This window comes from Chrysochloris asiatica, unplaced genomic scaffold (assembly GCF_000296735.1).
Source record: "Chrysochloris asiatica unplaced genomic scaffold, ChrAsi1.0 scaffold00185, whole genome shotgun sequence".
NCBI lineage: Eukaryota > Metazoa > Chordata > Mammalia > Afrosoricida > Chrysochloridae > Chrysochloris > Chrysochloris asiatica.
Window position 1 is genome coordinate 805,829 of NW_006408703.1, and position 17,446 is coordinate 823,274.

General features: G+C 38.4%; 1 protein-coding gene across 4 annotated transcripts in view; it reads right to left on the bottom strand.

Moving 5' to 3' along the window:
* MAP3K7 (mitogen-activated protein kinase kinase kinase 7) overlaps nucleotides 1–16,717 on the bottom strand; it is a 124,916-nt gene extending 108,199 nt beyond the window's left edge. For 3 of the 4 annotated variants that reach the window (XM_006872165.1, XM_006872164.1, XM_006872162.1), the window contains exon 1: nucleotides 16,419–16,538. In XM_006872165.1, coding sequence (XP_006872227.1) covers nucleotides 16,419–16,538 — 120 coding nt within the window. Of the gene's footprint in view, nucleotides 1–16,418 lie in introns of all 4 variants that reach the window. The other variant, XM_006872163.1, reaches the window with a different exon arrangement.
* Nucleotides 16,718–17,446: the final 729 nt, after the last annotated feature.

The window sequence follows — 17,446 nt, forward strand, 5'->3', positions numbered from 1 at the left end:
TTAACAACAACAACAACATGTAAATATATACATATAGATTTTTTTTTAAAAATTTAAAGAAGATAGCAAATATTAGAACAGAAAAGCGTTAAGATAGTGGTTCTCAAAGTGTGGTCCTTGGTCCAACCAGAATGGAAGGGTTCTTCATATCAAGGAACAACCTTATTTCCTCAGTGTACTAGGCTGATTGTTGTTGTTGTTGTTAAGAGTTGTTGAGTTGATTCCGACTCATACTGACCCTGTACAGGGTTTCCAAGGAGTACCTGGTTGGTTTGAACCATCGACCTTGTGGTTCATTGCCGCCCAGTGCTGATCATATAGCACCACACCAGGATAGGGATGAGGAAATTTAGACATCTGCTAACAAAATGGGGGCGCTACAAAGGCATGAGGAATCCTGGTGTGAAGCTGTGGGTTAATGCGCTGGACTAAAAGAAAGTTTGAACTGCATGGTCAGCAGTTCAAATTCACCAGTTACTCCTGGAAACCCTATACAGAGTCTCTATGGGTCGGAACCGACTCTATGACACTTAACAACAACAAAAAAAGGCATGAAGTGGCTGGCTTACAAGATTTCATGAGTGTGCTTGGCTAAAGAGAGGGATAAAAAAAGACAGACATAGAGAATAGAATGGATAAGAAAACAAGATCCTTCAGTATACTCTACAAGAGACATATCAAGGAGATGGTGATAGCTATTTTAAATGGCTAAACATAAGAATGGCTAAACAAACGTTTGTACATACAATGAAATACTACAAAATGTTAAAGAATAACGATGAGTCTGTGAAACACCTCACACAACATGGTAGAACCTGGAGGACATTATGCTGAGTGCAATTAGTCAACAACAAGAAGACAAATATTGTATGAGACCAAAATAAAAAAATATTGTATGAGTTACAAAATAAAAAAAGGATTCCTTGATAAAACAAATAATCTATGATGTTTCGGGGTGGAAATTATTCACGGACTAGAGGGTAGACACGTTAACATGGATGACAGTGTGGGCAATACACAAGAGGAAGTTTAGCAGAGGAAAGAAGAAAGTAGCAAGAAGCACAGGGAGGAATGCAATAGACAAAAGTGAATAGAGGTAAATACTGCTCATTGTTGGTACATGGAGGAGACAGCAACCATGTAATGAAGCAAAGTATAAGATTTGTTGAACATAAACCTAATGATCTGCTCTATAAACTTTCACTCAATTCCCAATAAAAAGTTGACAAAAAAAGTGTGGTCCTTGGGTGAGAAGCATCAGCATTAACCTGGGAATGTGTGAGAAATGAAAACTCTTGGGTTCCATCCACAGTAACAGTCTGATAGTGAAGCCCAGAATTTTGTGTTTTTAAATTCTTCCAGGTGTGGGTTAATGCGCTGGACTACAAAGTCGGTTTGCACCACAAGGTTGGTGGTTCAAGTTCACCAGCCACTTCTTGGAAACCCTATACAGGGTCACTATGGGTTGGAACCGACTCACAAGAACATTCTGATGTTTGATGTGTGACAAGATTCAATCATTTTCTCTACTGTATTGAAGGAAGTCCTGGTGTGGCACTGTGGGTTGTGGGATAAGCACTGGACCACAAGTTTGATCTCACCAGTCACTCCTCGGAAGCCCTATACAGGGTCGCTATGAGATGAGTAGTAACTGATCTACAGCACTTAACAACAACAACTGTGTTGAAAGGAAAAAAGATTCATAAGCAAGCTGCCATCAGTTATAGAAAGACAATTACCTTTCTGAATAGCTTCCAAAAATATATAGAAGCAAATAGGGAAATATACACAATTACATGCACAAATAAAATTATATGTATATATTCACTCAGGAGTAAAGAATAATCCGATGAAATACTTACCAATGGGAAAATTTTCTCATGCTATATTTTCCCTCACTGCCTCAAGTCCCCCCCATTACCTCCCCGCACCCCAAAGATTTTGATACGATTTCCCTAACAGTGCATGTCTGAATGGGAATTAGGGGTAGGAGAAAGTGCTGTATAAAATGAAAAACAATATCCTTGGGCATTCCAATACTCTCTTTAAGAAATAACATTTCAAAGAATTGCAATTCTATTTTTTGTATATAACAACAACAACATAATTTTATATTTGTTTAACAATGTATTACATACAACTTATAAAGTATTCTTACAAACATAATAAAGTTTAAGTCTCATCAAAATTCTGAATAATTCTTGGTATCAACAGGGTGTTGGTTTTGAGACTCCCTGGGAATATAGTAATGTGTTGTTGTTAAGTACCTATATAGGGTCCAACCCATAGCGATCCTGTATAGGGTTTCCAAGGAGTAGCTGGTGAGCTTGAACCGCCTAACTTGCAGTTCAAATGGCTTTACACTCTGGCGCATTAACCCACAGCGCCACACCAGGACTCCACACCAAAATCCGAGGATGTTCAAGTCTTTATATAAATGATGCAGTATTTACACATGTACACCCTTAATATACTTTAAATCATCTCAAGATTACTTGTAATTCCAAATATAATGTAAGTGGTATGTAAAAGAGCACTTTATGCTCCCTCTTAACATTCAGGGATTACTTTGACCATATAACTGCTTTTTAAGAGCCACTTTCTTCCTCTAAAATATTTTTTGATTTGTGGTTTGACTGAATCCATAATGCAGATCCGTGGCTGCAGTTTTAGGTGCCATAGAGTCGGTTCTGAGCCATAGCAACCCTATGCAAAACAGAACAAAACACTGCCCGGTACTGCATCCTCCTCACAAATGTTGTTACACTTGAGCCCACTGCTGCTGCCAGGGTATTAGTCCATCTTGTTGGGGAGTCTTCTTCTTTTTTGCTGAACCCTCCACTTTACCAAGCATAATGACTTTCTCCAGGGGTTGGTCCCTCCTGATTAATATTTTAAGTATGATAGACGAAGTCTCGCCATCCTTGTGTCTGACTGTACTTCTTCCAACACAGATTTGTTTGTTCTCTGGCGGTCCATGGTATTTTTAATATTCTTCTCCAACAACGTAACTCAAATATCCATTCTTCTAGTCTTCCTTATTCACTGTCCAACTGTCACTTGATATGAAGTGATTGAAAAAACCATGACTTGAGTCAAACACACCTTACTTCTCAAATTGATACCTTTGCTCTTGTACAGCAGATTTACCTAATGCAATATGTTGTTTCATTTCTTGACTGTTGCTTCCATGAGTGTTGATTATGGATTCAAGCAAAATGAAGTCTTCGACAATTTCAATCATTTCTCCATTTATCAATGTTATTTATTAGTCCTGTTGTGAGAATTTTTATTTTCTTTACATTGAGGTGTAATCCATACTGAAGGCTGTGGTCTCTGCTTTTCATCAGTAAGTATTTTAAGTTCTCTTCACTTGCAGTGAGCAAGATTTTATCATCTACATATTACAGGTTAATGAGTCTTCCTCCAATCCTGATGCTAAGATCTTCATACAATCCAGCTTGGTAGATTATTTGCTCAGCATACACATTGAGCAACTGTGATAAAAGAATACAACCTTGGTGCATATCTTTCCTGATTGGAAACCATTCAGTGTACTCTTGTTCTGTTCAAATGACTGCCTCCTGGTCTATGTACAGGTTCCTCATAAGCGTAATCAAGTGTTCTGGAATACCCACTCTTCACAGTGTTATCCAAAGCTTGGCATATTCTCCAGAGTCAAAAGCCTTTGCGTAGACAATACAAAGCACAAGTAAACATCTTTCTAGTACTCTCTGCTTTCAACCAAGATCCATCTGATGTTGGTAATGCTATCTTTAGCTTCACATCCTCTTCTGAATCTAGTTTTAGTTTTTGGCAGTTCCCTGTTGATACACTATGGCAGCCACCCACTTTTTAATGATCTCCAGCAAAATTTTATTTGCATGTGACATAAATGATATTGTTCAATGATTTCCGCATTCTATTGAGTCATCTCTCTTTGGAATGGCCACAAATAGAGAGCCCAACTACATGAAATTTTACCCCCATCATATGCAGGTACCTCTTTTCATGTCACTTTGCAGATACTGTATTTTAATTTTCAAATTGAAGACTTGTGGCAACCCTTCATAGAGCTAGTCTGTAAGCATCATTCTTTCCAATACATGTGCTCACTTCATGCTTCTGTGTCACATTTTGGTAATTCTTACAATATCCCACACTTATTCATAATGCTATTACTGCATACTTACTAAGCCATGGTATAGTGTAAACATAACTTTTATATGCACAGGGAAGCCAAAAAGTTCATGTGACATACTTTATTATAATATTCACTTTACTTTGGTGGTATACAACCAAACATGCAATATCTCTGAGCTATGCCTGTAGAAGAAAAGACTGAGTCTATTAGAATATAACTTATTTATCTAAGATCATATAACTAGTAAATCAGAGTCAGTGTTCAGATATGTGCACTGGTCACAGCCAAACATAAGCCTTACTTAGGCCTGTTTCAAACAAACTGCTACAAATACTTGGTAAAGGTCTTTGTACATAGTAAGAATTTAAAAATACTACTCAGAAGTACTAATTATGATTGCTTGCTTGCTAAGTATGGCTGAGTCGGTTCAGACTCACAGCAACCCTGTATGAATTTCCAAGGAGCAACTGGTGAGCTTGAACCGCTGACCATACAGTTCAAACTGCTTTGCAGTCTGGTGCATTAACCGACAGCGCCACACCAGGACTCCTTATGGGAGTAGAAAGCCTTGTATTTCTCCCTTGTATCAGCTGGTGGGTTAGAACTGCTGACCTTGTGGTGACCTACAGTGCCACCAGGGCTCCTTTGCTGTATGCTGTTGTTACGTGCCCTTGAGTCAGTTCCAACCCACAGCAACCCTATATAGGGTTTCCAGGGAGTGGCTGATGAGTTTTATTTAACCTCTGACTTTGTAGTTCAAATGACCTTTTGATTCAAAACAACCTTATGGTCCAGTGCTTATCCCACAGCACCACACCAGGACTCCTTGCAGCAAGAAGAGTGCCAATAAATCAATTTTTAAAAAAAGGTCAAACCCAAGAAATAAAAGACTAATAGCAAAAGAAATACAAATAGTAAATAAGCATACAAAAGACACATGGTGGGTAACAACTATATGTGCAAAGAAATGGCCATTAAAATTTTCAGTTATCTATTGAGATGTACAGAAATGCAAATTTCAGTGTTAACTTGGCAAAATGCATCAAGGTAAGCCTTAAAAATGTACATTCATTTTGACCCAGAAATTATTACTTATGAGTCCTGGGGGAATCCTGGCGTGGCACTGTGGCATAATGCGCCAGACTGCAAAGCCATTTGAACTGCAAGGTTGGCTGTTCAAGCTCACCAACTGCTCCTAAGAAACCCTATATAAGGTTGCTATGGGTCGGAACTGATTGCATGGGACTTAACAACAACATGGAGTCCTGATGTGGCACTGTAAATTGCTAATGCATCAGACTGTAAAGTTGTTTGAACTCCAAAGTTAGTGGTTCAAGCTCACCAGCTGCCCCTTGGAAACGCCATACAGGGTCACTATGGGTCAGAACTGACTCAACAGCACTTAACAACATATAAATTTATTGTAAAAAAAAAAAAATTAAAGACAACGAAAACAGAGAAATAAACAATTCCACCTCAGCCTTCTTCATTGCCCTTATGTTTCCTAGGGTTCTACATGTGATTCTTTTCTTTCTCCAAGTACCATCTCATAACTTTATACTCTTAAATCTTTCTTCCATTCATATCTTTCTCTCTACCTCAAGACACAGTACATAGCATTTTCCCCTACAGACACCTAAAGTCCAACAAGTCAAATGCTGCCTCCATCATCTGTGCCTCTATCATCTGTCTCTGACTTTCAGTATATTGCAATTTCCTTGATAATGGTTAAGTATTACAACATTTAAATTAAATCAATACTCACAGTATGGAAAGAAGCATTAAAAGATTTTTAGGAACTGCATACTGAAGGCAATAGTAACAATACAAGCACAATTAATAAAGTGATTCTTGTATTTCCAGAATTGACACTTTGTCAACAGCCACACTATGAGTTAAAAACCAGCCAATCAGCTCTAAGATATTAACATAAAAAAATCAAAATTAGCAAGAAAATCCAGTCATCGAGTCCGACTCATAAGGACCCAAGTTTTCCAAACAGCTGGTAAATTTGAACTGCTGACCTTGAGACTAGCAGCCCAACTCATAAGCCACTATGCCATGGAAACATAATTTGAAATAATGCTTTAAACGGATTGTCATTAGCAATGAGCCTTGTTTTAAGTATTGATTATACTGTGTTGCTGTTAGGTGCCATTGAGTCGGTTCAGACTCATAACTACCCTATGCACAATAGAAGTGATGATCAAATGATATTATGGAGTTATAACTTAAGTTTTGCTGTTATTTTATTTTCTATAATTTAAAGATATCTATTTTTGTATGTTTTATAATGTATATAAGTTATTACACATACATGCACACACATTTAAAAAACCCAAAACTAAGAGTACACAAAGTATAGCGATGGGAGATACACAACACACATACATATACACAGTATAGAGGCCATAACTCTATAGGACTCACTGGTTAATACATTACATTATTGTCTATATTCTAGCTCCTAAGTAGACAGGGTCGCTATGGGTCGGAACCGACTTGATGGCACTTAACAACAACAACAACAAGTAGACAGAGTGAAAGCAGTCCTCTGCTGATGGCAGGAATTACTACAAGTATATAGTTTACTGGCATATTGATCATTTCTAACATCATATATACTTTTAAGAGAATATTTCCAATATGAATAAATAGCTTGGTAACACTTTTTACTCTTTGCACTAATCAATGTTAATGATGGGAAGATCACTGGACTTTTTGGAAGGTCAAGCTTACATACCCTAAACACAAAACAGGATTGTATATATGATCTTATAATGTTAAATGTTACAAGCTACAGAAAGTAATCTAATGTTTCTCTTGACACATGGTAGACTCACAGCTAAAGAATGAAAAAACTAATATACAAAATATATAACACTGAAAAATACAAAGGGCCACTTTTTACTTAAAACCAAATATGTCTTTCAAATAACAAATTAAATATGCTTTTTGGTCTGTATTCATATTTGAATAATATAACTGATATAGTTCCTTTAACATCTTATCATTTAACAATTATTTTTAAAAACTGTTTTCCCTAAACATCAATTTTTCCCAACAGCATTTTTAAAAGGCAAGCATCTAAGTTACAAGTATTAACCTCCACTATTTCAGAAAATGTTCACCATCATTTACCTGTAAAATTGGAGAACAGAGGAATGCAAAAGGGGCTTTGCTTTTAGAAGAGAAAAAGATCAATTCAAGAGATATTTGCTTTTGAATTTATGAACTCCCTTTTGTTATGCACCCCACATAGACTATCATTATCACTAAACTCCTTCCCCAAAATGATTTGGTCTTCTTGGTTTTGAATCTACAGCTACAGTCTCTAACCAACTCACTGCCACCCAGTTGATTCCTATGGGATTCCTATGGGAAGCTGTACATCTTTACAGAAGAAGACTACTCCATCTGTCTCCCAAAGAGCTGCTTGTGGGTTCCAACTGCAGACTTTTTAGTTAGTAGTTCAATGTTTAGCCCACTGCAGCACTAGGGCTCCTACTTAAATCTAAAAGACATTTAAATACAACTTAATTGAAAAAAATACAAAAAAAAAAAAAAAAGGGAAACTTTGTGTAGAATGTTTCCCCATGATTTATACTGAATAGCACAAAATCCCAAATCTAAATTTACTTCTTTTTAATTTTAATGAAAATTATTCATTAAAAAACTAATTTCCTGATTCCAGAGCTCAGATTCAGCTCTCCTGTCCTGTAGGTGTTTCTTCACCTACAGCTTCCAAGCTACCTTAAACTTTCATCCAAACCAGGGACAACCTACTCAATAAGCAAGGAGGCAATTAGAGAGAGCTTAAGATATACCACATACATTCATCTAATTATAAAAAATATAACACCATCACAACACCTAAAGAGCAACAGAAAATTTCTGCTCATGTGCAGAAGCAAGACAGAGTAGCTCAAGCAACTGAGCAAGAAGCAAACCTAAAACTTGCATTGGAAGGAGTGTAGACTTTGGAACTGCCCAATAAGAAATTCAGGAGACTGATAGTGAGGTGCATCCAAATGTTCCACAGAAAGGTCAAGGAAGGTGATCAATATTATATCAGAAATGGACAATACACTGAAAGGGCAAAGGAGTAGAACTGAAAGGATGGAATGGAAGCCAGAATCAACGAGCTTGAACACAAATCTCTCAATATTGCTTAGAAGAACAAGCAAAAAAAAAAGAAAAGAAAACAAGTTTCAAGAAAGCCTAAGATTCATGTGGGAGAATATGAAGAGGAATAACCTACAGGTGACTGGAGTCTTAGAACAATAATAATAATAAAACACAGACGAGATGGTGGAAAACATGCTAGAAGAAAACCTTGAAAGACAAGAAAATGAGCATTCAAGAAGCTGAATGAACCCTAGGAAGGATAGATGCCAAAAGAAAATCACCAAGGTATATCATAATCAAAGTCTCCAAAATCAAAAACAAGGAGAGAATCCTGAAAGCAGCTAGGGAAAAGAGAAGAGATACCTACAAAGGCAAGCCAGTAAGATTAAGCTCTGACCTCTCAGCAGAAATCATGCAGGCAACAAAGCAATGCAGAGATATAAACAAAACTCTGAAAGAAAAAAACTACCAACCATTATGTACCCAACAAAGTTGTCAATCAAATATGAGGGTGTAATCAGAACATTCCAGGATAAACAGAAGTTAAGGGACTTTGTCAAAGCCAAGCCAGCACTTCAAAACATACTAAAGGGAGTTCTTTGGACTGAGAACCAACAAGAGCATACAACAACCTGAGACTGACACATGTGGCAACACCACATAGAACTCAGATAAGAGACGGAAGAGTCTAGAGCAGAGCAGAACTACAAGAATAAAATCAGAAGATCTGGAGGTCAGTCTATGATCAAAACAACTACAATGAAAAAGAAGAGGAAAATATAGGAACAGAGATCCAGGTTGTGAGGAGGTCAGGCAGATTTCAGTATAAAACAAACTGTTGTAAAAGGAGGGAAACATTAATAGAAAATACGGTAGACTCAAAGAAACTTAATACTTTATAATGTAAAGTATTTCTTGATAAAAAAGGAAAACCCAAGAATATGGAAACATTTAAACTATAAAGAAATTGACAAGAAAAAGCACACACAAAATGCCTTCTCAGTACAGGAAGGCACGCAGGAAAAAGAAACCAGCAGTACCACAAAAATCCAAACATAATGACAGCAAACTGTTTGCCTGGGAGCCATCAAGGCAAGAAAAGTCAACCCTCCAGGATAACCCCCCTTCCAAAACTGAAACTCAAAGGGAACACACAGCAGGCTTGTAAGATTGGTGGTGAGCGCCTTGGTCTACTTGTGAGTGGAAGTGGGGGAAAGGCAGTAATGAAGACATGGGCTGAGTCTCACCATGTTCCACAGACTCCTATCGACCTTGAGATGAGAGAGAGAAGAGGAAGGCTTGGCTAGTTTGAAATCTGAGGAGACCTCGGAACTCCTGAGTCCATGGTCACTGACCCATCCACTAGGGGCTACAGCCAAGACTGATCTGAAGTGGGGGGAGATGTGCAAGAATGACCAAACTTGAAAATAGTACCCATCTGACCTAGCCTGGATGTCTTGCTGATCAGAACTTGACTAGAATAAAATAAAGAAATTTGATATAGGAAGAAGTGTAAATTGCTACAATTGCTACAATTTGATGAACCTGACCTTTGCTTATGGCTGTTGTTGTTGAATACCGTGGAGTCAGTTCCAACTCACAGCAACCCTGCACAGGGTTTCCGAGGCTGTAAATCTTTACAGGAGAACAACGTAAACTACCCGTGGAACCGCTGGTAGTTTCGAACTGCTGACTTCAAGGTTGGCAGCCCAACTCGTAACCACTGCGCTACCAGAGCTCCTTGTTTATAGCTGCAGTTGCTCAAAATACCAACTGAGAGGGTAGGAGTCTTCACATCAAGGATCAAACCTATCCCCTCAGTACACAGGATTGATAGGAAAGGTCAATTTAGTAAAATGGGAAGGAGCTCTGGTAGCATAGTGGTTATGAATCAGGCTGCTAACCTAAAGGTTAGCAGTTCGAAACTACCAGCCATTCCACGGGAGAAAGATGAGGCTTTCTGCTCCCGTAAAGATTTACAGCCTCGGAAACCCTGTGCAGGGTCACTATGAGTTGGAACCGACTCCATGGTACTTAACAACAGCCTAAAATGGGGGGTAGGGGAATGGTGGTGGTGGCGGTGGCGGTTTTAACGGCACAAAGCAGTTGGCTTACAGGTTTTCAAAAGTGTGCTTAGTTTCAGAGAAAGGAGAGTAGGGTAGAATCCCCAAAGAATAGCTTTCCTCGTGTCTAGATAGGTTTGGTGGAAGGGGCTATGGGTGGATGCGGATAGGATTCTTTTGATTCAATATTGAGTAACTATTATCATGACTAATTGTACTGTCACAACTGTAAAGGTAGAAGTTGTGTAACAAAAAGTGGGGAGTAGTTTAATCTTTCATTCCAAGAACAGAGGGCCCTAGGACCATCACAAAGGAAGAGCATAAGTGGAACGTGGGATCATAACCAGAGAAGCAGTGACACCAGAGATGGAGGCAGAGTTCATGGCATGGAGAGACAGAGCAGCTGAAGACGCTAAACTCATGGAAAGAGAAAGGCTGTGTGCCAGTGGGCAGGAGGTTGGCTGTCAAAATGTGTTTAAACAAACATATAATTCTATGTGCTTTACATACATTAAAAAAAAAGTGGGAATAGAGGCAAATACTGTTAACGGATGGTGCATGGAGGGAATTGTAATCATTGCAATGAAACAAAATACAACCAGTTGAGTACAAAACTGATGTTCTCCCATGTAAACTATCACTCAGTTCACAATAAAGGCTTTAAACAAACAAACAAACACACAAACAAACAACTAAGTAGTCCTTAAGATGGAGGACTACTCCATTTCTCATCTAAGTCAGGTTATTTAAAACCAAACAAAAACCTAGACTGAACTAAAAGGAAGAATGTATGTCCGTGTGTTCTTAATTTATTAAGTAATTCTTCTAAACAATCCTCAATTCACGTTATTTTTAGTTTATTCTGTGGACTAAGTGAATGGACCCTGGCTATGCTACCACTGCTTCAGCTAAAAATTTTGAACATGATAGAACAAACATGGATCTTACATTTATTAGTTAGGACTTGGGGCCTCCAACTATTTCAGAACTTCAATATCTATTAATAAACTGTGGCAGAGTGGAACTGCCATCTGCTGACAAGCAGACTTGATAACACAAAAGTAAAGCTTTGAACTTTCTTTTTAATTTTTCACTCAATCTTCTACCATAAACATATGACCAATAGGTCTTTATTTAAAATAACATGCTCATGCTACCTCTTAAACAACACATGAATAATACTAACATTTTGTGGGTGGTTACTTCTTTACTGCAATAAACGCTCCAGATTGCTAGAGAAATCAATGGTCACTAAGTTTTACATGGAAGAGTTTATTGACAATTTTTAATATCCAAAATTAAATACTGGCTAACAAATTTATGGCCTCAAGTTTATCCAATCTACTATAAATTACGGTTTTTACTTCCTATTATAAGTTGACCATACATTTATAACCTAAACCTACAAAATATGTATCACTGCCATAGTTATCTATATTTCCCCTTACTGGTTGTTTTTGTTGTTGTTGCTAACTGGCTTGTCAAGTTAGTTCTATCTCATAGTGACTCTGTTTAGAGTTTATGAGGAGTGACTGGTGGGGTTGAGCCACTGACCGTGGTGGTTAGCAGTCCAGTGCCATACCAGGACTCTCAGTCTCTAAAAACTTTTGCAATGCAGCTTCCCAAACCCCACTGCCATCATAAAAATTCTATATGACAGTAGAAATGCAACTTATGAACATGTATAAATGCTGCCATGATTAAATGTGTCCTTGCTAATACATTGTGCTTGAGGTCAACACTATGGGGCTTCCTTTTAAAAAACAACCAAGACAAATAGGGTTTTTTAGCACTCTACTATGGACTCCTGGTATGGTGCTGTAGAGTCAGTACTGAACTGCAAACCACAGTTGGCAGATGAAACCCACCAGCTACACAAGGTCACTGTGAGACTCAACATCACATAACAAAAGCAAAGGTCCATCAATACTTGGCTGAGTCACAGCACCTGACCCTTATAGCATTTTATACCCCTGTTAAGTAAAACTATTTACATGAAATAGTTAAGTAAAATTATATTAGAGTGTAATGAAATCAACATTGAAATGACAATCAGATCTGGTTTCTGCTATAAATGCTGCCTTAACCAAATCACATAGCTTATTTCAACACCTCTAGTAATCAAAGAGACTGAGATGGACACTAAATTATCACGGTTATGCTAACTTCACTCACTAATTCAACAAATATTTACAAAGAACCTTTTGGGTGTTAAGCACTGGGTTATAGCTGTGAACAAAGCACCTTACATTTTGCTAGAGAGATGTAGTTACTGGTAAGTACACTGAAGGATAAACGAGTGACAAAGATCTTAAGTTGCTTAGGGAAAACTTCTCTAAGGAGGTTACCTTTGAGGTAGGACTTGAATGGTACAAAGGAGCCTACAATGTCAAGTTACCAAGGAAGAACAATTTTAGGTAGGGAGACAATTACCAAGAGTTCTACTTAGTGTTTTCCCGAATCTATGGATACCCACTTAATCCAAAATCTAGTTTAAAACTCTTCCTCACTCAATGGGACCATGTATGATTAACCCTACTTTCAAATTATGACTAAGTACTCAATTTACAATCTTGATAGTTTTTAATTTTTAATTCTAAACATGTAATTAACTGTTAGTTTTTGTTCTGCCTTCACAAAAAGTCAACTATTTTAAAGGAAAGAATCCTAGCAATCTTCTATTCATCTTCTACAGTACCTTAGCAGTACTATGCAAAGGGGAAAATTCTTTAAGTACGCAGAACCAAGTACTACTCAGAAAACCAGTATTCTTGTTTTCTCATTCTCTGTATACAGTTTGATTACAAATACTTCAGATACAATTAAAGCAACATTGTAGTCCAGTGGAAAAAGTAACAGACTCAAAGTGAGAAATCTCAACTTCAATACCCAGCTGTACCATTTACTTAAGCACGAGACTTCTGACAAACCCAAATCTCAGACCACATGCCTAGATCTGCAAAATGGGGATATCATATGCCCTGTCAACCCAGGATTAGCTGGTCACCAACTACATTCCATGGGAGATCACAATAACTGCCCTCAAAGAACTTTTAAGCTTGCTGTGGAAACAGCATACCCTTGGAAAGAATGACCATGTTTTCACTTTAAAATTGAAGCTTATAAACAAATATTGAACATATCTCAAATGATCTTATTCAATATTTACACAAGAAATAAGAGGTCCAAGAAAACGTTCAACGTTACAGAAACATATTATATCAGAATAAGTAGAATACCTCAATTTTCTAAATACCAAGTCCAGTATTACTTTTCCCCTGTGGTAGCGTAGTGGTTACGGATTGGGCTGCAAATCGCAAAGTCAGCAGTTCAAAACTACCAGCTGTTCTGCGGGAGAAAGATGAGGCTTTCTGCTCCCGTAAAGATTTACATACAGCCTCAGAAACCCTGTACAAGGTCGCTATGAGTCGGAACCGACTCCACAGCACATAACAACAACAACAACACTGCCTATGGAGTCCTGATTTGGCACGGAGGGTTAATGCACTGGACTGCAAAGTCAGTTTGGCATTTCTTAACCCAATCAAATTATGTATATTCTTAGCCTCAGAAATCTATGTTGTTGTTGTTAAATGCCATTGAGTCGGTTCTGACCCATAGGGACCACTGAACAGGGTTTCCGAGGAGTGTTTTTTCAGTGGTTTCTTTTTTATCATTCTGGATCTGGGTACAGAGAATGTTAGAATAAATTGTGAGGAATGTTCATTGTGGACTAGGTTGAAAATGGTACTTGCAGTGTTATTGTTGTTAAGTGCCGTCGAGTTGGTTCCAACCCATTTTGAGCCTGTATTGGGTATCTGAGGAGCTGCTGGTGAATTTGAACTACCAACATGCAGTTCCAACTGACCTTGCGATCCAGTACATTATCCCACAGCACCACAGCAGGACTCCAAAATATTAGGAAGGCATGTCAAGAGTAAAATTAGCTGATGCCTTAGTAATACTCAACTACTAAATGACTGCATATTTGTCTTATAGTTAGAGTATTTTTTATGTAGTTTCCAGTTCTGTTCAGATTATGCTGATTCAACAACATTGCTCATTGAGAAATATAGAATATAACTTTTATTTAAAAGGCAATAAAAGACTTTTGATCTTGATCATCTTTCTCTGTTTTCTTATAATGATTTTAATCTAGAAATGAAATCTACACTGAGAAAAAATTACCTAGTGCCAGGAGTGCATTCTGGATTATACAGCACTGTTCTAGTGAAGGCACATTAAAGGTTTTAAATTCAACCTTTAAAAATAATGCATTTTTTAAATGACAAAATTAATACAGGTATTAAAATCCATAAAGAATGTATAAAGCTCTATAAAGTAATCGGCAAAAACTAAGGTTACTGTAGGAATCCAATGAAAATCTGTGTAAGACGTTGGAAGACCAAAGTACAAGTTATTATTATATAACAATTTGTAGTCTACAAGCATAGCAGTTTACCACAGTGTAGACGTAAATGCTTATTTAAAAACTGCAATTCTTGAATACTGACTCATTGAATTTTTATTCTTAAAAAAGAATGTTAGCCATGAAAGCTGGATCAACTAACCACTTCTGAAAAAGGAATTTATCATAGCTTTAACAGGAAAAAAACACACCAAAAGCTTCTCCTCTTTTCAAAACACAGATCTTCTTTTAGCCATGTGACCTTAAAGCAGGTCACTGTTCTTCTGGAACTCAGTTTCCTAGTAATATGTGTTACATGTTGTTGGGTAAAGTTTTGCATCCCCTGCCCAGTAGGAACTATTTTATTATACAGAGAAAAGAAACTACAGTTGAGAAAACTAATATTCAAAGGCTTTGGTTATGAAACTTGTCCTGTCCTAAATCACACAGCCAATGTGGTATTTCTGTCTGATATGTTGAGCTTGCCTTGTAATCATCAAGATCTAGCTTTCCCTACTATGCTACTTTGTTAAAAAAAAAAAAAAAAAAAAAGGAACAAATGAGGATGTTCTGAATAATTTCTGATGTTTCAGTGATAAAAATGTGTAATTCTATAGTCCATTATTCTTCCAAAACATGAATAGGAAAAAAACATTGGATGAACGTTAATGGTGTAACTACTTTTAGCTTGCCATAACTGAAAAGTAACTTTAAATGTTTAGTAGCGAAATCTCTTTTGAGGTTTTCATAACATAGGACAAACCAATCACTTTGTGGTATATGGAATACAAAGTGATGAATACATTTTAAAAATGACAAATACATGGTAATTATATAAGTTCCATTTTTAATCAGTTTTTTTTTCCTTAAACAAAACAAAAACATGTTCTAACGTGTGCCTTCTAAATATATAAACACACTGATTTTACTTTCCTAAATATCACAGTCCTTACTACCAATAGCTTCTCTGTGAATGTGAAAAGAAACAATGTACTGAAGACATACACCAACATATCTTGCTCCAAATTATCTCAAATTATTGCAGAATATGAGGACAGAACGGACTCAGGTTTTCTAACTTCCACTCTGGTGATATATTCAAGCTGCCTCCGATATCATGAGTTAGCTCTTCAGAATATACTCCTTGAAAGATGCTTTCATCATAGCTGACTACTGTACGTTCATGTACAGGCAAAACAAAGTTACAAGAACTGTTCTAGGAAATCGGTGAAACGAAATCACCATTTACTTTAACAAACATTACTGAAAAGTCCACTACATGCCAGACACTGAGCTCTAAGTCAAATACAACGTAATCCTTGCACTTTGAAAACAACGTCTAGAGTACTGAAATCCCAAAACAGCCACGGTCTTTGCTGTATGTATTACTACTTACAGAACGAGGACTAGTGGACCACACCAGCTCATCTTATTTGAAGTGACCCAAACACAGAAAAGTAATAAATCCAAACTCAAGAACACCTCAGTGAGAAAAAGGGGAGAACTACCCCAGCGCTGGGGACCATGGAGAGTGCCCCCCGCCCCCAATCCAGTTTCCGAACGGCTGAGGGGGCTCGCTGGTCGCCCCAGCCAGGAAGGCGCCTTCAAAGCCACGGGGCTGGGCCGTGCCGGGGCCGGGAGCCGGGGACCGGGACCCGGTGACGGCGTCGCTCACCTCTTCCACCTCGATCTCCTTGTAGTCGATCTCTTCAAAGTTGAGGACCTGGGAAGGGGCTTCGATCATCTCACCAGCAGAAGACGAGGAGGAGGAGGAGGCAGCAGAGGCTGTAGACATGATCCCTGGCGGCACCCGGGGGGCCCGGGGAGGCTGCCACCCGGACACACCGGGGGAGACCCGCGCCCACCCGCCTCCGGACCACCCTGCAGTCTGGAGCGGCACAGCCTGGCCACCAGACGATCCGTGGCGGGGGCAGGGACAGCGGCCACAGCCGTGTCCCGGCTCCGGCTCCGCTGCGTTTTCCGCCGCCAGCCCCGCCCACCCCACTTCCGATTCCGGTCTAAAACGGAAACGGGGAGGGCCGCCGGTTCCAAGGAGGGGAGAAGAGAATTTTGAGACTAGATAAGAGAAAGGTACGACAGTAGAATGGGTAGGATGTAAGGAAGGGTGAGAGATTATCTTGAATCTGTAAAACAAATTTCGCGAGATCTCTTTAAAGAGAATCCAGAAGCCTGACGATACCGCGAGAACTGACGCTCTGACATAATTAAAATGCGCGAACGGAAGTGATGTGCACCATATGGAAAATAAGTGTGGTTGGTCCTGTTGGATACAGCGGGAAAGATCAAAAATTGTGATTTCGGCTCTGTTTTGTGATCTATGTCACGGTTGCACTCCTTCTTCTGTTAGTGGTCTGCATTGGATTGAGTTTTTGTGATGAAGTTCACTTTTCGGTTTCAGCCTGAAGCCACATTGGGCTGAGTCTTAAAGAATTCTCGCAAAATGTACTTTCCTCCAAAAGGTTCAGAAAGCCGTTGCTATTGTTACTTTAAATCAGCCCTGACGCTATGGGAGACTCTAAAGAAGTTAATAATACAGAAACGTTCAACTCATTCGGTAGAGTGTTCACAAAGAGAAGTTACTGTTTTGGTGTAACAAAGTTAACACATTGGTTGACTAAGGTGATGGTTATTGTTAGATGTCTTCGACTTATTAAAGGATTGCCAACTGCATCCCTTCCCTTC